We start from the raw sequence: 24516 nt of genomic DNA, 5'->3' as shown, positions 1-24516 counted from the left end.
TCTGTCACTTGTTGTACTACCAGTACTGTGTTATTTACAATTAAAACCATATATGTAGTACTACAAATTCTAAGCAAAGTAAGTGTATTGATAGCCATGTTTTTTGTACAATACATTGTCATTGTCATTTTTTGGTAAATTATAATAGTGATAACATTTAACAGCTATTGAGGTAGAAATTAATGAAAGACTTAATGAAACACGTTTAAAATCTCATTTAATAGGCTGAGTTATTCATGACACCTTAGCCAAAGCATCAAGCGTAGCACATTTATACATACACTACACATAGAGAAAGAGGCAAAGCTCAACTGTGCATAATTAAGCGTGAAGCACACAGCCATAGATCTGTCATCCAAGGGCCACATTATCTAAGATACATTATCTATGAAGTATCCAAAAAGCAATATGGGTACATGTAATGATTTCTTGTGCAACAGAGAAATGTGAGGCCTTAACCACTTTCTAATGTCTAAATGAATCTGTCCTTGCCAATTCTTGGAAGGGAAATCCACTCCGCCCTTCAGTGGTAGAATTTCCTTGGCCAGCAGTTAATCTATTGCTGGTTGATTCTATATTAACTCTTTCATTTGTCTCCAAATTCAAGCAATGAATTTCTGGAATTGTGGGAAAGTCATCAGGCTAACTGTCCAGTGAAAAAATGTCTGGAAACAAATGGCAACAATGATGAAAATCAGAGTAAACACCGACACCTCTTAGTTAGCATTAGACAATTTTGTCAATTTATTCTATTGTGTACTTAATCAAAGAATCTGAACACAGGACCTGAATGGTAATTGATTTCCATGACACATGTTAATGTAAGTTGTGTCAACCTTGGGTGATCCCCAGATGATCTCCCCAATGTTGTTTTAGTTGGGGGTGGTGAACAGTGCGATAGGGTACGGAGGTGGGGAGAGGTGTGGGGTTAATGAGCCGCGATCTGACAGGCCAGCAAGGTGGAGCTAGGGTGGACGGCATGACAGTTTGGCTGATAACCCGAGACAGAGATGGGCGAGCCACACTTACCAATTGGACACAAGGACAGCGCATGCTGGACACTGATGAATTCACACTCCGAATAATCGAATCCTCCAGTAATCAGCCGATAGTTTTGATAACAACATTTTTCATCTTAGTCAAACCCTATGCAGGGAAGCATACACCATCACCACTTCTCATTGGCCAACCCCTTCATCTCCCCTTCATGCTCTGATTGGGTTCTGGATCATCATCTGTTTTTCTAATTCCTAATGACCACCCAATCAGATTAAACAAAAACATGTCCAAGCTGAGACCGAGCAGTTCAGTGGTGAACCAATGGAGGAAGAGACCTTACGGTTTCTGTGTCAGGAGTAAGTGTACTTTTATTCTGAGAACTGAGAGAAGACTCCCATTTGGATGAACCATTTTAACCACATTTGACCATATATTTTAGTCAAAACGCATTAAAGATGGAATGCAAATGGAAATGGCTTAAAAATATGTAGAAGCAAAATGTATGTTCTTTTTTAGGTTTAACATTTCATTATCATTTAACCTGAATGTCAGGCTCATTGTATCATTTGCTTAGTAAACACCCTTACATTTTATGTTGTCTCCCATGTCTTTTATAACATTAATTTGCTATGTATATGTCATTATTAAAGGCAACATACATATTACTCATTTATATATCTGGATGTTCACTAAAGCAATTAGGTTAAAGCATTGCCCCACCTTATATTTGAAACTACAACCTTCCGATTGCATTTTAGTTACATAAACATTATATCGCCCCGCTGCATATATTGCTGCCAATGTAAATACTGTTTTGGACTTCCATAACTACAACTCAGACAAGGATCCGAATAAATGCCTTAGAAACTTGAGATGATAAAGACACCACTATCTGGGGCAACTGAGACTTAACTCCAGAGGGATTTTTAATGTTCATGTTTGTTACAAAGCTTGGACATACTTACCTCTGTCTGTTTGATGGCATGTTCAAACACACACAGATTTATACACACACACACAGAAGTGCCTTCACTCTGCTTGCCAGAGAGAAAGCACTAGCTTGTCAGATAATTGTAACTCCAGGGACCAGGGAACCGATTGCTTATGACAAGCTATTATATATCTTTAATAGAATGTACAGATGGTCTGAAACGTCTTTAGATAAGTGTCAGGACTGTTTGGGCGATACTGTCACATGTAGATTACATCTCCTGGAAGTGTGTGTTGCAGTATTATGCACAGAAATAGACCATATGCCTATGCGCACATACACACACACACACACACACACACACACACACGCACGCACACATGCATGGATGCACACATGCGCGCACACATGCACGCAAGCGTGCACACACACACACACACACACACACACACACACACACTCACGCACACACACACACACACACACACACGCGCGCGCGCACACACAGTGCAAACTCACATACACAGGTTTACAGACATTTGCAGACATATGCATACACACACACAGGGAGCATTCAGGATTTATGCAGAGGGACAGTCTCACACTGCACATTAGGCAAACTGTGTCCAGATCTCCGCTGCACAGGGGGGCAGTTCCAGGCCTGGACTCGGGCCCGAGTCGAACTCTCGGCGAGTAATTGGATTGTTCTGCGATCGGCTTGGGATGAGTCCATTTGAATATCACGCCGCGCCAAGCGCCGGCTGCTGTGACAGCTTCATTACCTCTGTGTGTAAAAATGACTGCGGGGTAATGCAACCAGCTTCCAGTCACTCACAGACTGAGGGTAGGGGGGTGGGAGTGGGGGGAGTGTGTGTGTGTGTGTGTGTGTGTGTGTGGGGGGGTGGGGGTGGTGGAAGGGGGGGCATCCAGCACATCATCGGGAGCCAGACAGCTTTTGTGCAATTTAATAAGTCATCTTCAGGAAGCGATCCTCCCACTCCCAATTTACTGTGATATGTGGTGGCCTGGCCCCGCGCGCCCGCTGAGTGGGTGAGGTGACGAGGTGACACTCTCTGTCAGTCATGGAGGCACGCGCCTTTTGTCTGCGCTGTTATGAATTTCTAATGAATGTTACAATTCCTTCAGTGAGACATAGTAATCTAATTAATATTACAGAAATGTCAAGCGCACATCAGTCTGCCAGCAGTGTTTATCACCTCTGCATTAGCATAGCAACACACACCGTGGCAGCCAGTACACACACACACACACCCTCCTTCACATAGTGAGAGAGAAAAATTAAAAACCTGGAATAGCAGTCTGTATCAGTACCAGCCTTTTAAAATACATTATGGTGGCCATTTTCCATAGTGTGCAAAAGCAAACTGAGCTATTTGATCTGCTAGATACATGCACTTCAAAGTTTTTCATAATATGCACGTACATTCTTAAATTTGGATTATTAACAGTATCCAGTGGTACTAATGGTATCCAGTGCCTCCTTCTACATTGTCCCCCACATCACCTCACAGAGTGGGTGGAAGGCTTCCCATCTGAGCTTATTTGGATTCATTTTTTGTATTCTGTTAGCTTGCTTTTCAATTGTTACTTTTAAAGCATTTGCTGTACATTATGTAGCAACAGGGAGCACAGCAACTGTAGTCACCAGCTACATGTGAAGCTCTCCCTTTCAAAGGTCCTCACAATTCGGTCTGACAGCTAGGCACAGAGCCATTTGGGCTACATGCATTCCTCCTACAGGTCTGTAGAATCTCCAGTTAGTATGTCTATGCTTTACAAGGCTTTCACCCAGCAGCTGCAGAGGGGAGCTAAGATGACTGTCCCATGAATTATGTTAACTCATAATTTTAGCCATAAAACATCATTGTTAATAATTCTGTCTCTAATCTTTGTTTTCTTTCTCTTTGATATGAAAATTAGTTGTTAGGTGTAATTTGTATATTAAGAATCTGAGTACAGGATCGAGGAACAAACAAAGTTCTGTAATGGATAAACCGACACGCTGAACTTTTAACTACCAAATACACATTTCAGTTGTGGCACACTGGACACAGAAAGACGCCCCTCCTGGATACTGCAGCTGTGAAGCCGCGCGAGGCGGGTCTGTCAGTCTGCGACGTGGACATGCGACAGCAGGAGTGACATTAACCAGCGAGCAGTGGGCAGGGCGGTGAAATGAAGCCTGCCACCGTCACCGTTGTCTCGGCGGCAGGAACACAATCAAGCGGCTGACACGGACACGTCTCGGCGGCAGAGCATCCAGTGGGATCCCCCGGGACCGCCCTGTACATTCCTGCCGAAAAATAAAAAAAAAAAACACCCCTCTCCTGTTAAGCGCCAGCCGGACTCCTCTGAGATCCTATTAAAAATTCCTCCTGACATCATAAAGCACGCGGTGTCAGGTGGATGACAAGGTTCTAACAGATCCTGCTTTTCGGAAGGAGGACATCAGCAGAGCACCATGAGATGGTAAAGATCTGAAAAAAAACTGCACGGTAGGCAGATTTAACAAGGGGTGAGAGGGTGATGTAGAGGAGGACAGAGACCCGTTCCCATCAGCAGTGCACAGGAAGGGGAAATGATATGACAGGGAGGAGAGACTAGTTTTTAGACAGCAGGACCCTGCCTGGCAGATAATTAAGTGCTATTCCATTAAGGAGAGGTGGATCACTGCAGCTCAGGGCTGTTATTTTCTCAACATTTGAGGAGCTTGTCAGAGCACACTGTGGTTGCTCCTAGGAGCGTTAAACCACATTGATTGTCCAAAATTATTGATCAAAAATGAGTGCCATAACGACAGATATCCAACTGCACAAATGTTATCCTGAAGGAGTGTCCCACATACTGTATTGATGAATTCACCTCCATGCCCATGTGTGGATATTCATCTAAAAAAAACATAGTCCCAATTGAAAATGCTTTTTCAATGTTTATTGAACAATACATAAAGAGGCAGTCCACCATCACTTCAACATTAACAGAAAATACTTCATTATAACAGCTACCAGAACAGTCTCTTTTTGCCCCTGCAATTATACATTGTGCCACTTACCTAATTTATATTAGTATTAAACACATATTTTCATATTTTATGCTTTTATATGATTATATAAAATAAAAAAAAGAATTCATTCAGGTCAGGGATCTGTCCTACTGGTAAGCCTCTGTGTTTGCGATCCAGAGTGTTTGTTGACCCACATTGGTTTGGAATGATTAAATTTAATGTCCATGTTAATGAAACACAGTTAATTAGCTATTCAACAAGGTTTCTACCTGCATTTTCTACACTGCTGAAACACAGGTAGAATCCACAGAACATGCAGTCGTGTAGCTACCATGAATGCATAAATAAATTGGCTTAAAGCTCACGATATTGGTCATCTGAAGCTATCCATTTCAAACAGCTTGTAACATAAGCAGGAATAGTGAAGGCATTTAAATTATCATGTAGTAATGATGCACATTTTCAAGTTCAATGTCATTTAAAGATTAGAACAAAGACAATAGCTAAATGCAAGCCTATGCTTGCATTTGTATATATTAATATCTCATTTGGAATGAAAAAAAAAAAACAGCACAACACAATTTCACATAGGAGCTCCACATTTCTTAGTAACAGTGCTAGTTAAAAGCACAACTGCCCTCTACTGGGAAAATGCATACCAGCAGAATTCTATGATCCATCCATTGCACAACCAATGTGACGTTTTTAAAGTGTCATATAAAGTAATAACTGTTATATGATGCAAATGATTTCTCATAAACTACTGTTTTATGTGTGCTGTTTATTTGCAATATTTTTAAGTGGCTCATTTTTTCCAAACATTACTGTCACAGATATACTAGTTATCTCTTCAATTTTTATTTCTTATTTATTTTTATTTTACAAATGCACTTATATATTTGACCAGGGATTAATATCTGAACCTGTGGCCTAATGAATTCAAATTAGGCATATCAAACAAGCATTTCATGCCTATATGATGACTTCATGTCTCCCCTCTCTTCCTCTTCCTGGTTGGTAGGGGTACCCTTGAAATCCTAAGTCACCGCACATGTCACGTGTCTCCTTAGAATCCCAGTGGACCATAAACCTGGCACTGAAACCACAAATCTGAGTTTTTGATCTGAGCCAAGGATCACGGGACACTGTCACCCAGGCTGTGGACAATACATACGATTCAGTATGGCAGATAAAACCCACAACTCCTTCTTTCTCAGCTTCCAGACTGGCACCATGCAGCAGTAAGTGCTGGTTCTGCTCTGTTATGGACTAAATGAAATATTACTGTAGTCCCCATAATGTAAAACATGCCCCTCAACTGCAACTTTCTTTGCAAGCAATAAAACAAACATTTTTATTGCTTGCAAAGATTTTTTTTCTGTGCACTCACTCTGGACGTTAACAGTGCAAATACAGAACTACTCTACAATAAGAGTAGTTTTGAGTACGTTTCTGATAAATTCCTCCACAGACACATTTGTACAAATGACCTGTGATTATAACTAATTACATTGCATTGATGTCTCTGATTTATCAATGTAAAATAAAATCTCAATAATTCTGTTTTTTGGGACAGAAGACTGTATAAAATACAATCAACCTGTGCCCCTCCATATTCTGAAAAACATGCAAACCAAAAACTATACATGGTACCCTCTATATTTTTTCCAACATGTGTAATTTGTACATGATTATTAGACATGACAAACTCTATAAACGCAGTTTCCATGCATTTCAGATGTGGAACTGACATTTCCAGCAGATCTGGATCCTTACTACCATCTCACTGGTGACAGGTCATTTCTTCCCCTGCCTCCCTTTCATTACTCCTTATTACAAAGCAGCGCTGCTGATTACAAATGAAACCGCAGTCTCACTGCAGCAGAATGTCTTTTTCACAACATCACACTGCCATGCTTATTCTAGCTGCTACAAAGAGTAAGATGTTCTATCCAGATTTGTCTGTTCTAATATCAGAACTGTCAAGGCCCAAATTAATGGGGCCAGCTTAATTCTGCATTTACATCAAGATAACAATTCAGGACTGGTTAGTTGATATAAATTCTTTCACTTGTTTCACTTTTCAGTCTCTGTTGTATCACAGAGCTGATGCTTTTATCTTCTGAAAAACTGAAGGACAACCCTTCTGCACGTATTTATTTTTTAGATACTGGAAATCAGGGATTAAAGACCTTCACATTGATGCACCCGCACAGCTATGCAGAATATATTTAACAGATGCTGATGTTTTCAATATAAAAAAACTATAAATAAATAAAATTCACATTATTATTAATTATTATTCATTATTATGATCAATATTATTAATATTATTCATAACTATGATTAGTCAGTTTACTAGGTGTGGCAATAGTACAGATGTTAATGGTAACAAAATGTTTCTCATGTATTACATTTAATAACTACATAAAATGATTAAAAAAACGTTAAAAGTACCTCAAAACATAAGAATGGCATTTTCATAAGAACGAGGTGAAAACATCACTGGCATTGTGTGGAAAATTATTATTGTTATGGTCGGTTTTATTATCACTATTATGTAGCGAATATACTATATGGCATTCTTTGCGACGACTGCATTTAAATAAATGTAAACTAAAATTAGGTTAGGTCAAAAATATTTTAGCTCATGTCTATGTCATTTATCAGCGTGCATTTTAGATCGATATTCAATACAATTAACGTCAAACGAAGGTCTGTTACAGCAATGTTTCTGAACCTATAAACATTGACCATAGTATATATACGTATACTTATTTATTGTGTTACAGCAATGGACTTACGGGATAATGAATGTGACTATTTGCAAGCCACTTCATCCTGGGGACACGACAACCAGAAAATGGGTAACCCCATAATCTGCAGATTTGGTGTTACTTCATGGACAGAAACCCGTGCCACTTCCACGTCGGAGGACCCCCGTCGTCATGGTCTCTCCAGTCTTCGCTCCTGACTGCAGTGGGGGAAGGGGTAATAACAATTTACTGTTGGTGTCCTGCCTCTCTACCTCCAGTTGCCAAGGGTTACCAAATTGGGTTGCCACTGGATACCGAAGCGAGACTGCTTGTATGCTACCTGGGGCCGAGGAGCATCTGGAAAATATGATGCCCGTAAACGAACCTTACGCTAGACAGTCACGTCGTCAGCTATCGTGATGAAAATACCGTATCGAAATTCAGCAACAACAGGGTGCTGGGTACATGTAAGTAAGTATTCTGAAAATTGAACCAATGTATGTAATTTCCAGAGGAGAGTACTCTTCTATAGTGCACCATCAACTGGAACAAAATACATTTTGCTTTAATTTCCATACATTTTACAGCGCTGGATAAAACAAATACATGGACGAACATAACATGCTGTATTGATTATTTGACTTTATTTGAATATGTGTTGCTATACTTTCGCTTTTTGAAGGTTGTAAAATACCATCTGACTGTGTGCAGAATTGTAGTATCCTTTGAAAACGTGTTTGGTATGTAATTCTTTACAGCTTTTGTCAGTGATGATTTGAGTGTTATAGGAGGCAGTTGTTATTGTGCATTTCTATTGAGACATCACTTTCTTTCCACAATATAGCATTCAGTGTACACATTGAGAAGTAGGACTGGAAAGATTCGTCTGGATCACATTTGATATTGTGTTTCTAGTCTTTCATTGAAATTCATGATATGATTGTGCCATGATTTAACACTTTCCATTAAAACAAAATTACTAAAATAACAATCCATTTTAAAGTACCTAACAGTACCTGGTGTTCCTAATATTTAGTGGTTTCCTATAAACTGGGAAAAATATCTGGTGATAAAAATGAAGTTTTACCTTAGTTAAAGGTGTGTAGAAATATTTATCATAAAAAGTACATAAAAAAAGAAAACTATTATACAATCATTGCCAAGTTACTGAACTGACACAACTAGAAATAATATATCTCCTAAAAATCTTTCAATATTGTATTTTTACTGCAGTCACTTACCAGACAGAAGCATACACTATTAAAGCACGTTTTTTCATGTCAGGAGGGACATATCAGCTGATGTGAAGGTGTTGGCTCAAGTGTATGCAAATCAAAGAAAATTTATTCATGGATAAAATACACAAAACAAGCAAATGATATGCAAAGTAATGCTTTATTTGTAGAAATACAATTTTCTTCTAAAAATCGTTCACACAGATGACTCCTTAAAATTACACAGCTTGCGCCCAGCGCAACTTAAATTGCACATAAGAGGAATAAGAGAATTCAATAAGATAAATAGCTTAAAAAAAAGAGGGAACCTGTACTGCATTAGAGTTTTTTTTTTTAAATTTGTGCAATATACATGGCAGAATATACAATTGACTTTCCTGAACAAATTATACAATGACAGTTTCAGCATGCATTTTATCCTACACCTTTTATATTTCTGTGACAAAAACTAACAAATGTGAAATCTTAAATCTTCCTTTTTATGAGGCTCAACAAAACTTGTGACATTAAGTACAAATATACATATGTATTGAACATTAACAGAAGTATATACTGTGCATGCCGTTATCCCATGTAAAATGCACCAACCTCAAGGTGAGACCAAAAGTAGTGATGTGCTTATGTAAATTTTGCATTTACCCAATATGCACTAAATGGAAGCATGCACGCCCTAGAAAATGATGCATTCTGAAACAGTCCAGCTGCATGCTCTGTAATAACAGAATGCAGACGATCAATGTAATAAATTAAAATTATACAGTTAAGGGACCTTTGACTGTAATTACTCACCCTCTCACATCCTCCACCCTCCTCATCCTCCAAGTCAGGTGTTTTTGTTCATTAGAAAACTTGTTTAAAAGCTAGAGACAGTACTCCTCCCCTTATACCCTTACTAACCTGAGTTGTGGAAAAATCAATACTAAGTATTTGTGCAATTTTAAAATGGTCAATTAAAATACATCCACATAAGAACCTTCCCCAGTAAGGCTGAAATGTATGAGTGTCCTGGTTTACAATTCAACTTCACTGCATTGCTACAGAATAGAAAAGAATATATTTTTCTTCTAAAAACAAATTATGTAAACTTCTTTTAATTTGTGCATACACAAACCGTCCAGGACAAGGCTGGAGAGATTAAAGGAAAATAAAAGCTGAGAAGGTTCTCTTCAGGATATCCACACCTTAGGTTGAGCCTTGGCAATTCATATATTAACCTACAACAGCTGTTATATACACACAAATTTAGCCAAAACAAAATAGTAAAAAGCAATACATACATGTAAAATAAATAATGGGCAAACTGGCTCCAACCCTTGCTTCAAGACGCCTTCAGGATTGGAACCTGGGTTAAGTTTGCGGATGGGAAAGTCTCCCGGGTGCATTGTGGTGAGGATGCGGCATGTCAGGGAAGGGCTTGCCGCTCCCCGCGTGGCAATTCTGACAGGCAGTTCGAGAGCTCTCCCTGGACAGGCTCCGTCACAACACCAGGAGTGCTAGTGTCTTCAGGTGTCTGTTCCTCATGCGCTGTCCCAGCCTCAGTGCTGTGCCCCAGTCCTGAAGAGGAAGAGCTAAAGGGAATGGGGGAAAGGTATGAATTTCCCATAATGCAGAGCATAAGGATATACGGTGCAGGAGTTCCTACAGTCAGAGATTTCATATTGTAGGTCTGTTATATTTTACCTATTTGTGCGACACATGGATAATATCTGGGGAAACTTAAAACCCAGACAACATGCTGAATATCAAAGGTTGACACTTGTGAAGAGCTGTCCGATAATTTTGTAATCATTTTAAGTTAGTTTAATTTTTGAACTTGACAAAAAAATTCTTGAGCATATTCTATGACGTATGTGTCAGCCAATGTCAGCCGTTTTGTTTTCTGACTGCAAATGGATCAACCTTATTCTGCTGACATTTTAATTTTGGTTTTAGTCTGAAATTGACAGTTTCTGATATACCCACACAGGAACATAAAAATCTCCAAAGATTTTCAAATACAATGCGAGATGTTATCCTTGCTGACTCAAAGTATACCCTTGTCCACTAAAACCAATGAATAATAACTGATTCAACAGGCAGAGGAGTGTTCCCAGCAACAGGCTGCAGACGTGATCAGATAAGAGGCGCACGCTTCAGCTATGAGAGTACCTCTCACAATCAGAGTCACAGAAGGCCTTGCTCTCTTCATGCAGCTCCTCCTCGGAGTGGAAACGCCGTAACCTGCACCCGCAGCGCTGGATGGCCTGCTCCACAGAGAAGCGCGTCTGCCCCGAGGCGCACGCCTCCATCTTGGTCACGCTGAGCTGCGACTGCAAGAAAAGGTGCAGGCAGCTGTCCGACAGCACGAGGGGGTTCTGTAGGATTCTGTGAGGAGAGAGACCATAAGCGCCAAATCACAGGGACTCAGTGGGCAAAGAGCAAAGTGGCCACTGAGTTAACCTTATTAACGCCAGCCCCCTCAACCATGAAAATGTCACTATTAGACATTAAATTACTTGCAAAAATCAATAGTTGCCTACAGCTGTTAAGTATGTATCAGTGATAATGAGGTGTAAAATTTAGAAAAAAACTAATGATAGAACATTCTGGAAAGAGGTTAAAGGAAGGTTGTGACATTTGGCCCAATGTCATCTCTGGACCATTCCTTCAAAACAAAACCCAGAAAATTATGACAGACTCATGTTGGAAAAGGCTCAACAGTTCAATTTACCCTATGCTCCTATGCTAAACTAGGTGTCCCAGTAATTACTATTATTTGCAACTTAACCTTATAGGAGCATTTCTTTAGCACCATAAAAATCCATCATTAATTGATGACACTTTAATGTAACAGAGGGTTGGCACCGATATTATTAATAGCTACAGATTCCATTCTCAGCTGCCCACAACAAGCTCCCAACACTACAACCCAGACTCCCCCCCCCACCCTGCACTGTTTACACCCCACTTCTATAAGAGAGAACAAGACAGAAAAATAACTCAGAATAATTCTTTCAGATCTAACTACTTCGGTATTGAGAGTGTCAGAGGCCTTCTGGGAAATGGAATTTCCAAGACGCTGTGATGGCTGTTGGCCTGGTAACCGAAGCCACAGTAACAGTCCCAACTACATGTGTCACATTTTATTTCCCCCACAAATCAGATTTACTTCCCTCATAAATTTTACTTGGATGGCTTCAGGCAGTCACTCATTCAATAACCTCTAATGCAAACTACAACAGGCATTAATTTGGTTCTACTTATATATAAATGTCCACAGCAATTTATGAATGAGTTGATCAGCTGTGGCTTTGCAAAAAGAAACAGCCTCACACTGCTCAGAGGATAGGCAGGAGAGACAAGATTCAAGACATTGCCACTGTAACCGAAGCCATTTTTCCTGTGTGTCAGGATCTGGGGCTGCTCTCAGTCAGTAAAAGCAATCATACCACTAACCACTACCTACATGATTCTACAATCAGCACTAACGGGACTTGTATGAATATACATATTCATGTGGTCAAAAGGTCTGCTTTACCTCACTGGTGCTTTATTCGATTGCATTATGCAAAGTGTGATGGGATTAAATAAAGTTTGAAACAAGGTCAAACGTAATTTATCAATTATGGAAATCAAAGAAACAGGAAATGCATCCTGTAGCTCCCACTGAACACCGCTCAGTGGCAGTGTAAGAGCAACACCAACCAACTTTAACTTGTAATTTCCCAGTATCATAAAGTTTGTCCATAGCTATTCCCAAAATGTAGATTAACGTTGGTTTTAAGTCTGAAAAGGGACACTTACACTTCCAGGAAGTGCTGAAGCCCCCTCATTCTCTCACCGATCTGCTGGGCATTGTTGAGGCTGAAGAAGGGGTTCCTGGGAGGGAGTTCAGGGAGCTCCCTGAAGGAGAACACGCATGACATCAAAACGTAACACACTCACCACAATTTTACTTGATTTGTCGGTTTAGCACAGCAACCTTGTATTAAAATAAATAAGCCTCGATTTTTAAAGCATATTAATATTCTTAGCAATATCTCTTTTCTCAGTCTGTTCATCCATAAAGTTAGGTAATTGTATTAGCTTTCCAAGGAAATGCTGACAATTTATTTCATAGAATTTTGTTACATCACAAGTATCATAACGTTTGCATACATTATACAAGCACACAATGCAATTCTGACTATACAGTGCTGATGGCAAAGTCATGGAGTATAGTGAAGTAAATCTGAGATACATACATTAACAGAGCATTTTCCTGTAGTTTCTGTCTGAGCCACACAAACTCGCTATATCTTCTCCTCACACATGACGTCTTCTTAGTGAAGCACATGCTGTTCGTCTGAGAGGACAAGGAAGGTATGCATGCATCAGCATTGATATCACTTACACTTAAATGGAAACTCAGAAACAATATCAATTTTCTATGCTGTTTCTTATCATTTACACAACGGTTATTCGTATGGCTTCCTAAACCAAATTTGATCTGATAATCTGAAAACTCAAGCACACCTTCAAGATATCTGTGTCACATGGAGACAAAAGAAGATCCACATATTGATCCACATAAAATCTGGATAGGCTGAGAGCAGCACATTGCATAGAATGATACTTTGGAATGATACTTTAAAGGTCAATGAATGCACGGTGTTGTCACTGGATAGCCTAAAAACATTGAGTGACCCACTTTCATTCCAGATAATGACAATCCAATAATTGATTTTTCTACAAAGTTCTCCTTTCATCACCCTTTCAGAGTTATATTCTGACTCAAAAGACCATGAAAACTTTCCAAAATGTCAGAAAAAATAGTTTCAAGAGGAAGTTTCTCACAAAAAGAGGAACTTTCTTGGTAGCATCAAAGACAAACTACAAGAAAGCACACATCAGTAAAATAAACTGTATGTAACAGTGTAAAGTTTTTGATACTTCTGTGTACAAGAGTTTTTTCTGACAGTTTCGTTTTGAATCCTTCTGAGTGGGCTAAGTATCCTATGTGCCTGTTCAAGGAATGGATGTTTCCCCAGCTGAACAAATGACCTTTAATTGAAAACTTTGATAGCAGTCTTTCCCCTCACAAAAAGGTACTTATTGTCCAAAGCAAAAAAATAAACATTCAACCACCATGATATGCTGTCCTCTTCTGCATTAGGTTTTCAGATTAATTTTCACTCAGGACCTTTCACCAGTTTCTAAAACCCTGTTTGTATGAGGTGTCATTTATGTGATTAACTGGGTTTCCAGAATGTGAACATTTTACATTCAAATAATGCTACATGCTTTAATACTTACGTGTATGCAGATTTCATAATCGATGTGGGCATGCCAGAAATCCTCCCTCTGTATTTGCGGATCCCGCACCCAAACACTGACAAATTCCTGCTGACGCATCAGGAGCAGATTAGCAAGATGAGCCAAGTTATCAACAGACCAGCTCAAACTACTGCGCCTTCTTCTAATGAGGGAGTGTGCCTGAGTGGTAGTGCAAGCTAGGGTCTGGCCAGAATGACCATACATTCAGCTTTTCAGTGCAAGAAAAAGGAAGTTCTCAAACTGACTCACACCAAAATCCTGTGTCACAAAGAGGAAAATCCACTAAAGCACTGTGCCACAGAGTCATAGCAAGACACAGACAAGCAAATGAATTGTAAAATCAATATGTAATAAGGAGGTGGTAACTCACCCGTCTCATTAGATTGTCAATCACATCCTCCATTGTCAAGATTCAGAGGTGAAAGGAAATAACTGACCTTTTTTTTTTTTGTAGGACAGAAAAATTGGTTGAAATAGAAAAAAAAACTGTTGAGACAAAGATAAAAAAATTACATCCACAGCCATACTTTATAGTCTAGGTTTTCACCATAACTCCATGATATTCAGAAATACAGGGCAGCAATATGTAGGAGAAAAATCTACTTTGGAATCCACTTTCCAAAGTAGTGCAGAGAACAAAAATGCGTACAGTTGTGCTGCTGTATGTTCTGTATGTTCCTGCAAATAGTCCTAGGGATTAATATTCAACAGGGCTGGTAAAACAAAACGATTTTATGTAAGGCAAAACAATAAACGTAAAAATGATATAGCTGCAGGATAGTTTCCTTTAACTAGTATGCCTGTGCCAGGCATCGTTGTAGGAGTAATGTATGGATAAGTTCGGATAAAAGAGATGGATTTTGGGTAAACATTGTCTCAAAAGTCAGCCAGCTTCTGTCATGTTTGTTTTCGGTGAACTTCATTCATAAAGCCGTTTTACCACTGTAATCCGTGCAATGACACACAAATTAGCGTAACTGATTTCAACAATACATCGATACTCGTAAATATTGAGGCTGTAGTTATAAAATACCGAATTAATTAATGCATTGAGCTGTTGTAGATTTCTTGTCCATTTTTACAGGAAGTGATACTTAGCTTCCTTTTCTGACCAAGTAACACGACTGACTACTTCAGAAGTATAATCAACATGAACAGTGGTGGAATTTTTGCTAGGACCCATTTTATTGAAATAGATAATCATTATTATAAACCAAAATCTCACCTTTAAACGGACTGGATGGATACGGTAATGCTGCCCACACACCTCCGACAGTTTGCTTTCGTTTCCTCTACTTCGTCCACCCCGCAGACGTAGTTCTTACTTGGTCGTTGGGTGCGTAGTGTGTGTTGATTACCGACAGGTGAAGAGTCTCCGTGAGGACTGGTACGCAATGGACAATTACCCCTCTCTTCTACAATGGCATAGCACTGGGATTTTGAACGGTTTAGCCACATGACATGCGTAATTGCGATTTGCCGAATGCATTCGAGTAAGGCTACAGGTGACGTACACGTGTGTGAAATCAAAACAGCACACAGATTTCAAAGCGAGTCTCCATTGATCGCTTATTTGCTTGTGTCAATTACATGTAAACAAACTGCCTCAGAGTCTTAAAGTTGTAAGTCCTTGTGCATTCATTGTCGCTGTGAACAGTGAGGTACAGGCTGCCTGTATATACTATATGTTCAGAAGATGTTTAAAAAACAAAACAACCACCGCTAAATCTGTATCAAAAGTAGTATGTGGGACAGGGGGACTTGCTTGAAGTGTTTCCTTTATTTGACTTATGCATGTTTGCACAGTGCTCCCTAGCCTTAGTCCTTAAGACTAATGGAAACTGAATTTTTCAGAACAGGCATAGGTGTAATTAGGCCCAAACAACAGCTTGCTTGGTGTGAAGCAAAAACATGATTAGGAATGCTGTGTTATCTTCTTGTGTTCATTTTGTTATCCTCCAGTTTATACTGTTACATACATTTCTTTAAGTTAAACTCCCCAAAACTACCAATCCAAAGCAGAGAGATAGAGCCAGATTCTGACCATGGCTAATGGGAACAAATTCATCTGATCAGTGTCACTCAGCAATACTGTCTCACCAACAGCCACCTTTATGGCTCCGATCTGTTTTAAAAAAAAGAAAAAACACTTTAACTCAGTGTGCTATTCAGACAAGTACAGGTAACCACTGATATTTCAATGAAAGTATAAACATTTTTAGACTGTCAGCTGAAAAATATATACTGCAATATAAATATTTACAGATATTGGTCTTTCGATAGACCACTTTTTATAAACATTAGGTCAACCAACACGTGTATCAAATATGGCAAGTCAGTTGTGTACTGTGCGACTTCTATAGTTTAGTATTACTACTCAGCAGCATTACTGCTGGTATATACTGCCCTTCTGGTGCTCAGTATTAAAAGAGATGGTTTGGGTAATTACCCTGTCATAGGTTGTTGTCCTGTCTAGCTGCTTTATCCCACAGAAATTAGAATAAGCCATAACCCTGTGGGCCTACCACACACCTTACTACAGTTTACTGGAAAAAGGAAGCAAGTCATTGACTTGATTCCCTGGTTAAGAGCTGAACAAAACATCTATTTAAAGACCATCTAGGATTGTGACTCATGGTTGTTTGTCAAATTCTGAGCCATGAGTAAGTTGTTAAACTCTCTTGGGGAGTGGAAGCCTAGGATTAAAGTTGAACTTTGACATTGTTCAAAGGGTTAAAGGCAAACACTGTACAGAATTCTGTTAGTCACACATCAAATGTGAGTGTGACCAACCAGTAATTCAGCCACAACCTGCAATCAAAGAGTCATTATTTGAAATCTACACCAATTATATGGACATCATCCATTGTACCTATAATACTAATCTAAAATTCAATATGCTCAGTTTTCATACACAGTGGAGTGGTATTACCCCTGCTTAGGATTTCTGGGAATTGCAGCTCGCCTGGCTTTCTGAATGGACTCAACACTGAATACAGAGAATATCTACCCTGAATTACATTCTGTACTGTTTTTACAAAGCAAGAATTACAAGTTGCCAGTTCCAAGGGCTGCTATGGTCCAAGTGTCATTACTGTTCATTACACATTTTTAGAGGAAAAAAAAAAGTGTGCAGATACTCGTTTCCCTCGTACAGGTCCCCCTGAGGCATTGATATGGTCTGTTACGATGAAAACATGGTGAGCAAAGTACAGTCTGCTGTAATTCTGGTCATGAGACTTGCCTCTACATGCACCAACTGTTTCCTTCCACTTTTGGCCCCTAAGTGGAGCAGTAGAATGGTTAGGGGAAAAGCCACACAAGAGACAAACAGGATCAGAGATCACATGACAGACTAAAAGCAAAACTGACACCCATAAGACCTTGGTATTTACCCATAAGAGCCAGTTGGCTCAGCTCCCACCAGCAGCAGAGGTAACTTCCAGGCTTTTATGGCCTGGGTAAATACCAAGGTCACTGCTCTACCGCATGATTTACCCTTTTGGTTAATGCATCACACCACTGCTGAGTTTACCCATCTGTTCCACCTCAACAATTCTAATTAGACATACTTCAGATTTGTAATCAGATGGAATTCAGACAGACGTCCTTCTTGAATCCAGGTCCTCAACAAAAAATTTTTGTATTACCACAAGTTCAACACAAGTGATTGTGAAAAACACAAACATTTCTCTGCATTGAGAGAGACTGATGAAAGACAGAGACTATACCAAAGGAAAGACAGTAAGGGCTACAGTTTTTTCACATTGGCACTTCATATTGGTTCTGCACGTACAGCACCTATTGTTAGCCTACCCAAATGAAAATAAATTCATTTTCCAACATGGTTGAAGATTTATTTAACATTTTCCACACAAACAGACTGACAGATATATTTTAGGGAAGTGTTCCTTTTTGAAATACATTTCCAGATAAGGAAAAACACAGTCATTTCTCATGTCTTGTCTAGCTCAACTCCGAGGTCTTATCTGTCATGGTCAGACCACTTTTCATTCATGGATCTGTCAGCAAATGCTACAGATATGAAGGTATGAAGTTATAACTTCACTTGACTAATTTAATTAGTCAAACCTCTAGCTAAACAGAGCAACTTGCAAGATCATTAACTGGTACATACAGGTATCAAATAGTGAGTAAACAAGACATTACTGACAGTCTATTTGGTTTTATGCTTGTACCTGTTGAAAGAAAGTCACCTATACACACACATGTAGTCACACTGTGAACAACGACTAGAGGATGAGTGAATGGGTCACTTAACTATAACCTTTGACCATTTACAAACTTTTGAAACAGGCTGTACTGTATATTAGGTTCTGTTAACACACATTAAGCACACATTCCATCTGTTTCAGAGATGAAAACAAAATAATGACACTAAGGAGACTTCATTCTCAACACCAGAACACATAGAAACTTAAATGCACAGTGTTGTACTGTGTGGAATCTTACATAGTCACATTGCTTAAATCACATATTGCACATATACGTGCATTCAAATAAGTAACAGTTTATTTCCAAGGTACAACTGAGGTAAAACAAAATCATCTAGTGCATCTACTGTTAGGGGACACAAGACACACAGATAATATTGAAACATTTGTATAATGCCGTCCTTCAGCTCTGTGACCACAAAGAACGACATAAGTTCTGTAGTCATTTTTTATTCCGTAGTATCCTTCTATAGTTAAAAAAAAGTCCAGTCTGGCTACACACCATTACTGCTACCACTTTTCAGCTACACCGTTATATTAGAGGGTTCTATTGTCTATAGAACAATATACAGCACAGACTTCTGCACAGCGGAAGGATATGCAATATTAACATACTGGGAAAGAAATCCTACAAGCTGCCATTAACACTGGTGCAGTCCACAAAGTTCACCTGTTCTTCTCCTCTCCTTCTGTCAGCTGCATCTCCTCACTGCTGCTCCTCGTCCCCACAATGCCAGGTCAGCTTCTGCTCATAGAAGGCAATGACCACCTGGGGACACCTGGCACTGGCTTCTCGGGCTGACAGCAAGGCCACCTCCTCGGTGCCTTTCCTGTCACGTCACATGCGCATAAGAGAAGATATGCACAACACAGGCCGGTCAACAGGCCCCCAATTCAAAGCACACAATGCACTGTACCATCCTGTCTTTCTGTCTAAAAACCCCAACAACAGGTTTACATTTACTACTGTTCATGTGGCAGATGGTCATATCCAGACTGACAAACAAAAAGTGGCAGGGCTCCTACTTGTTTTGAGAGGACACACTGAAATGCTGACTCACAGCACAGTTTTGAAGCTGGTTAGGATTACAGGACTGAGAGTAAGAATGGTTTGCGATTTTTTTTTTTACCATTTGACCAGGAACATGAGCTCCCCCTGTTTGTCTGTGGACCCGATGATGCGTTCGGGTTCCAGTTGGCTAATGAACCCGGCAGGGTTCATTGGCTCGTGCTCGCCCGGATCCCGCACCTCGATCCCCCGACGCTCACACTGAGACAGCTCCTGTAGTTGTCAGGACACAAGGAGCATCGTCATTCATTAACTGAATCAGTGAAAACAGGATGTTGAACACCCTATACTACACACAGAAAGTTCTGGTCCTGTGATACTAAACTTGGAAGTGCACCTCCAGCTCTCTTGAGCCTAACTTTAAATAATGAGCAAAACCTGTAATCTGGAATTCTCTATACTAAAAAAAAAGTACACAATCTGCTGAATTTAACAGGGCAGCTGACATATTCCACAGAAACTTGGATGAATTTGATACCACACTCTAAAATTACTAGATAATGTGACTGCTGCTCCTGTAAAAACCAGTAAAACACAAATCTCTTCAACACATCCTCTCCTGAAAACTATGTGTCTTTGCAAACATTAATTGTTTGATCAGATTCTTTTGGATCAGTGGATGCAGTGGATCAGAAACCTTACTTGGTGAAGACAGCTAATACTGACTAATCGTTACAATAACTATAAATAATGTAATCATTAGCTATGAGTCTACTAATGCTTCTGATTCTTAGAACAACTGTAACAGTCAGTAATTCTGTGCTACTGAGCTACATTCCAGACCTGTCTGCTCATGAATAATCAGAGCTACCATCACCACAATTCCTTAAGAAGCACCAGGAAGTAACTAAAGACTCACTGCCATGGGCAAAACAACTCACCAGCAATGAAGTATACTCCCTAATTACTCTCCACATGTGCACTGGGGCTTGAACTCTTAAAATTCTTAGTATTTAAGTAAAAATAGCTGATAGAAACACACATAAATTACAGCTTCATCTTCTACTGCTTTACCACATATACCCACAGTACTGCTCAACCTGTAGCTCAAACCTAACTCTGCAAAACAGCCAAAATGCAATTGAAATAAAAGATGGAAAAGAAAAAATGTATCCTGATAAGCAAACTATAGTGGTAAGGAGCTGCTGTTGTATGCTTGGACAAGGTACTTAACAGAGAATTGCCTCAGTAAATATCCACTGTATGAATGGATAACATATAAGAATTGTAACCTATATAAGTCCCTCTGGATATGCACCTCTACAATCAACTAAATGTAAATGCTAATAACTAAATGCTGTATTGTACATTCATATATAAGCAGAAGGTTGAAATGACTGTTAAGATTCTAATGACAACTCAGTGATTTTCCAGAGCAAAACTGAAGGAAAATGTGGAGTTGGATGTGCCAAGCAGACATTAAGGGGTGACCAGTTACAAGGCTGATTGGTAAATGGCTGAAATGCAACCCACTCCCCCCCCACCCTTTTCCTGTATTTGATTTTTTCCAGAGATGAACCCAAGGTCTGCTTTAATAGCCTGTAATGCAACGTTTTTCCTGAACTCGGCAATGGAAGTTCCACAATTACGGTGCAGTGGTTAGATGATACAAAACATATTATTCATCACATTTCCCCAAGTGACAGAACAGTGTGCTGACTGAGGGAAGAGAGGGCTGATAAATTGTGGGAAGACACAACTGTATGTCTCAGAACAAAACTGTTTCATCAAGACTTCCTGAAATGTCATTTCCCAACACTTACAGGCCACCAGCTTACTTGTTCAGTCTCCTGGCTTAACCTGCTGATGTGCGAATTCAAGTACTCTGTGGTATTTACAGTGCATGTTTAGACATGTGTTCACTGACTCTTGTGCATAGTGCACATTGTGATGTCTGTTCAGTGTAACTCACGTATTCAGTGTTGACTTCAGTGGGGTCCTCGGGATGTCCCTGCAGACCTGGAGTTTGAAGGTCCTCTCCCTCACTCTCCCCTGGGATGGAGAAGGTCTTGAGGAACTCCTCAATCAGCTCAGGACAGTCAAGATTGTCCTCAGGTTCCCAGGTGTTATCCGCACTGACAAAACAAACAGACAAAAATGCAACATGTGTGCAGAACATTACCAGAAACACCCACCCACCTGTGACCACCAACTGTGGTGAGGACATAATGAAATGCACACATTTTCTGCAGTGTCACCTCATGACAATGAACAATCAGCAAGTATGTCAAAGTTACACAGTACAGTCAACCCCTTACAATTGCTTTGGCTGGGACCTGGAATGGTATAATACATTTAACCATGTTATGCAAAAAACAGGATGAATTCAAAAGCACAAAATAACAAAAAAGTACAAAGCACAGATAACACTTATAATTTAGTTACATTAAATTTCTGAATTTCAGCACTAAATACAGTGCTGATTCAAGTTTTGCGGACCCCCAACTAAAAAACGAATGACAAACAACTTGCAAGCTCACCAGTCAAGCAACTCAACAACTGTCGTAGGCTTACTGTCTATATCACAGGTTACAATTTTAAAAATGTACGGCAGTAACGTGTGTTTAGTGTTCCTGGTGAGGATGTATTGCAAGCACTCATCTTTTTACCAGTATTGCTTTCCTACACACAAGTTACAAAATAAGTTTTAAATGAATCCATTGCAGGATGTGCAAGTAAAGAAAAATGTAGTTATCAATCATGCACTTATTTGGTACTTAATTACAATTACATCCAAATTCAACCTTTTCCACCTTTCTGAAAACAGCTCTCTCTCACACATGCAGGGGGGGTGGGGGGGAGAACTGGTGTTATATGCTCTCTTACTCTGTGAAGCCTTTCCACTTCAGGTAATACTCCACTTTTCCATCTGTGACTCTCCTGTGGATGATTTTCTCCACAACAAACTCCTGGACGACTGTAGTCTCCTCTGTCTTCCTCTGTTTCACATTCTGTTTCTTTCTCATGTTTCCCTGACAGGAAACACAGTAACCTGTCAATCAACACACTGGGATATGATTACAATAATTTTGATCCAGATATGAGTACATGCTTATGCAAGCCATAACAATTATTATGTGAGTCACCGAGGATTCTTTTAAAAGCAACTGAAATTCAACTTCAGTAAAGTTTTTTTTTTTTTTTTTTAACTTCGCCCACATGTCGTTTGTTGCTAAGAAATTGGTTGCTTAATTGAACATTGCAGAAGAGCTTCTTGGCTGATAGGACACCGTTAGCTGACAAGCTACATCTGTAGCACCATGTAGCTGACGCTCATCAGCATTGGCAAGTCGTCGTCGTTGTCAGACATTTACTTCAATCAATCGCTGTAATAACGCTAAGAGCAATAAAGCCATATGCGGGTCATATCGTAACTAATATACCATTTGCAAAATGGTAAATTCAATTTCGAGCCGACCCGCAAGGTTCAGACAATTCGGCTAGCTTGCTGGCTACTTCTTTTGTGCTTCAGATGTAACAAAAAGCTAACAAAACAATATAGCTAAAACTAAAAAAATGACTCTGCTATATTTACACGTGACGGTCATTTTTTACATGACTAAAGCAATCTAATATTGTCAGCGCACTGTATAATTACCGTAGCGTTTCACCGCGGTGGATGAGTCGGTAAAACAATTCAACGGACTATTGACTGCGCTAATATACCGTTTTGCGTATTCTAGTGTGAGCTATCATCAGGATGTCTAGTAAAACTACGTAAGCGTTCGGTTGAATACAAAGCCAGGCACAACGCGTTTACACGCTGTTTTACTGTCACATCTGTGAAGTAACATGGCTATATACGTTGTCCTGGGATTCGTGCAAGGTAAAATTTGCCGGGAGTAGGCAGATACAAGGGTTGTTGTGTTTACGGAAAACTTTTCATGAATGAGTTAAATTAAAAATGGCCGGACGGAGTACTCAGAGGAAGTGGTTTCCCAGGGAAAAGGCCAGGAAAGGAAAACAGGGAGCAGTGAAGATCAAAAGCGGCGGGAGACGACACTGGCTGAAATATTAGCCTACTATACAGATGATGTAGGCCTACACATATTATACGTAGTAGCCCTCTGAGTACAATTTTATATTTCTCATTTATGACTTTATTTTTAAGAATATATTTGCTTTGTTATTTTAATAGGTCGTTGCATTTATTGACGACAGTATTGCTCTTCTGTTAACGCTAAAAGGAAGGGGTGAGAATATTACAGACAGAGGGCGATAATGCACAGTCACCCATTGCGGTTTTGCCCTTTATTGGAATACGATGAAAACCAAGCCACTAAATGAAATTAATAAACATGATATTACGTATTTTTTTTCATAGTGGAATTTACGCATAAACATCCTCGACTTCAATCAGTATTTAGAGATCAGGCTACTGTCCTTATGCGTAGGCCTACTGCTGTTGTACAAAATTAGTCTATCATCGCTGAAACGCATTTAAACATTGGTTGAACGGCTAAACTGTTTACAAGGTTAAAATTCAATTTATATTGGGTCCAACAGTTCTTCATGTTTGCAACAAAATTAATATACTGATAGTGTTGTCATCTCATATCACTTCTACAGCCTCCTGGTAAAAAAAAATACGCTTCTTCTTCTCGGGAGCTGTGCCAGATCAGATGTGATCACCTCATTCACACCCCCATTTGGGTAGCTGGTTAAAGGGTTGTGTTTATAGGCAAATTACTCAGGTGTAGCTAAATATGACAATACAGCAAAACGACACCCCACAAAATAAAGGGCAGGTTTCAATATAGTGCAACATCCCCTTTTCAGTCAGAGCTGGACGGGCCAGAATTTATTCAGTGAGTTTTGGTGTGGGGACATTTGACGATCAAACTAAGAGGGGCTGGTGCATGACATTAGAACCATGTGATCTTTATTTAGACATAACCTCAGGATCTAATCTAAAGCCCTGGGTCTAACCTACTTTTCATACTGAATTTGCTGAAGATTCCAAAGAGGTGC

At 39.6% G+C, this 24516-nt stretch overlaps 2 protein-coding genes across 3 annotated transcripts; both read right to left on the bottom strand.

Moving 5' to 3' along the window:
- Positions 1-10306: 10306 nt before the first annotated feature.
- Positions 10307-14717, bottom strand: LOC118784593 (sorting nexin-10B-like). Its single transcript, XM_036538910.1, has 6 exons — positions 14612-14717; positions 14221-14307; positions 13170-13270; positions 12730-12828; positions 11095-11310; positions 10307-10514 (listed from the first exon to the last, which is right to left on the bottom strand). The coding sequence occupies exons 1-6, from the start codon at positions 14642-14644 to the stop codon at positions 10349-10351; spliced, it is 702 nt and encodes a 233-aa protein (XP_036394803.1). The 5' UTR covers positions 14645-14717; the 3' UTR covers positions 10307-10348.
- Positions 14718-18835: 4118 nt separating this feature from the next.
- On the bottom strand, positions 18836-23396 carry cbx3b (chromobox homolog 3b). Of its 2 annotated transcripts, none has more exons than XM_036538911.1 (5): positions 23144-23396; positions 22372-22537; positions 21458-21620; positions 19607-19758; positions 18836-19306 (listed from the first exon to the last, which is right to left on the bottom strand). In XM_036538911.1, the coding sequence occupies exons 2-5, from the start codon at positions 22509-22511 to the stop codon at positions 19183-19185; spliced, it is 579 nt and encodes a 192-aa protein (XP_036394804.1). In that variant the 5' UTR covers positions 22512-22537; positions 23144-23396; the 3' UTR covers positions 18836-19182. The 2 variants fall into 2 exon arrangements, with proteins under 2 accessions (XP_036394804.1, XP_036394805.1); XM_036538912.1 differs by having other exon boundaries at positions 22372-22517.
- Positions 23397-24516: the final 1120 nt, after the last annotated feature.

This window comes from Megalops cyprinoides, chromosome 10 (assembly GCF_013368585.1).
Source record: "Megalops cyprinoides isolate fMegCyp1 chromosome 10, fMegCyp1.pri, whole genome shotgun sequence".
NCBI classification, from domain to species: Eukaryota; Metazoa; Chordata; class Actinopteri; order Elopiformes; family Megalopidae; genus Megalops; species Megalops cyprinoides.
This window is presented reverse-complemented; position numbering and strand designations above follow the sequence as displayed.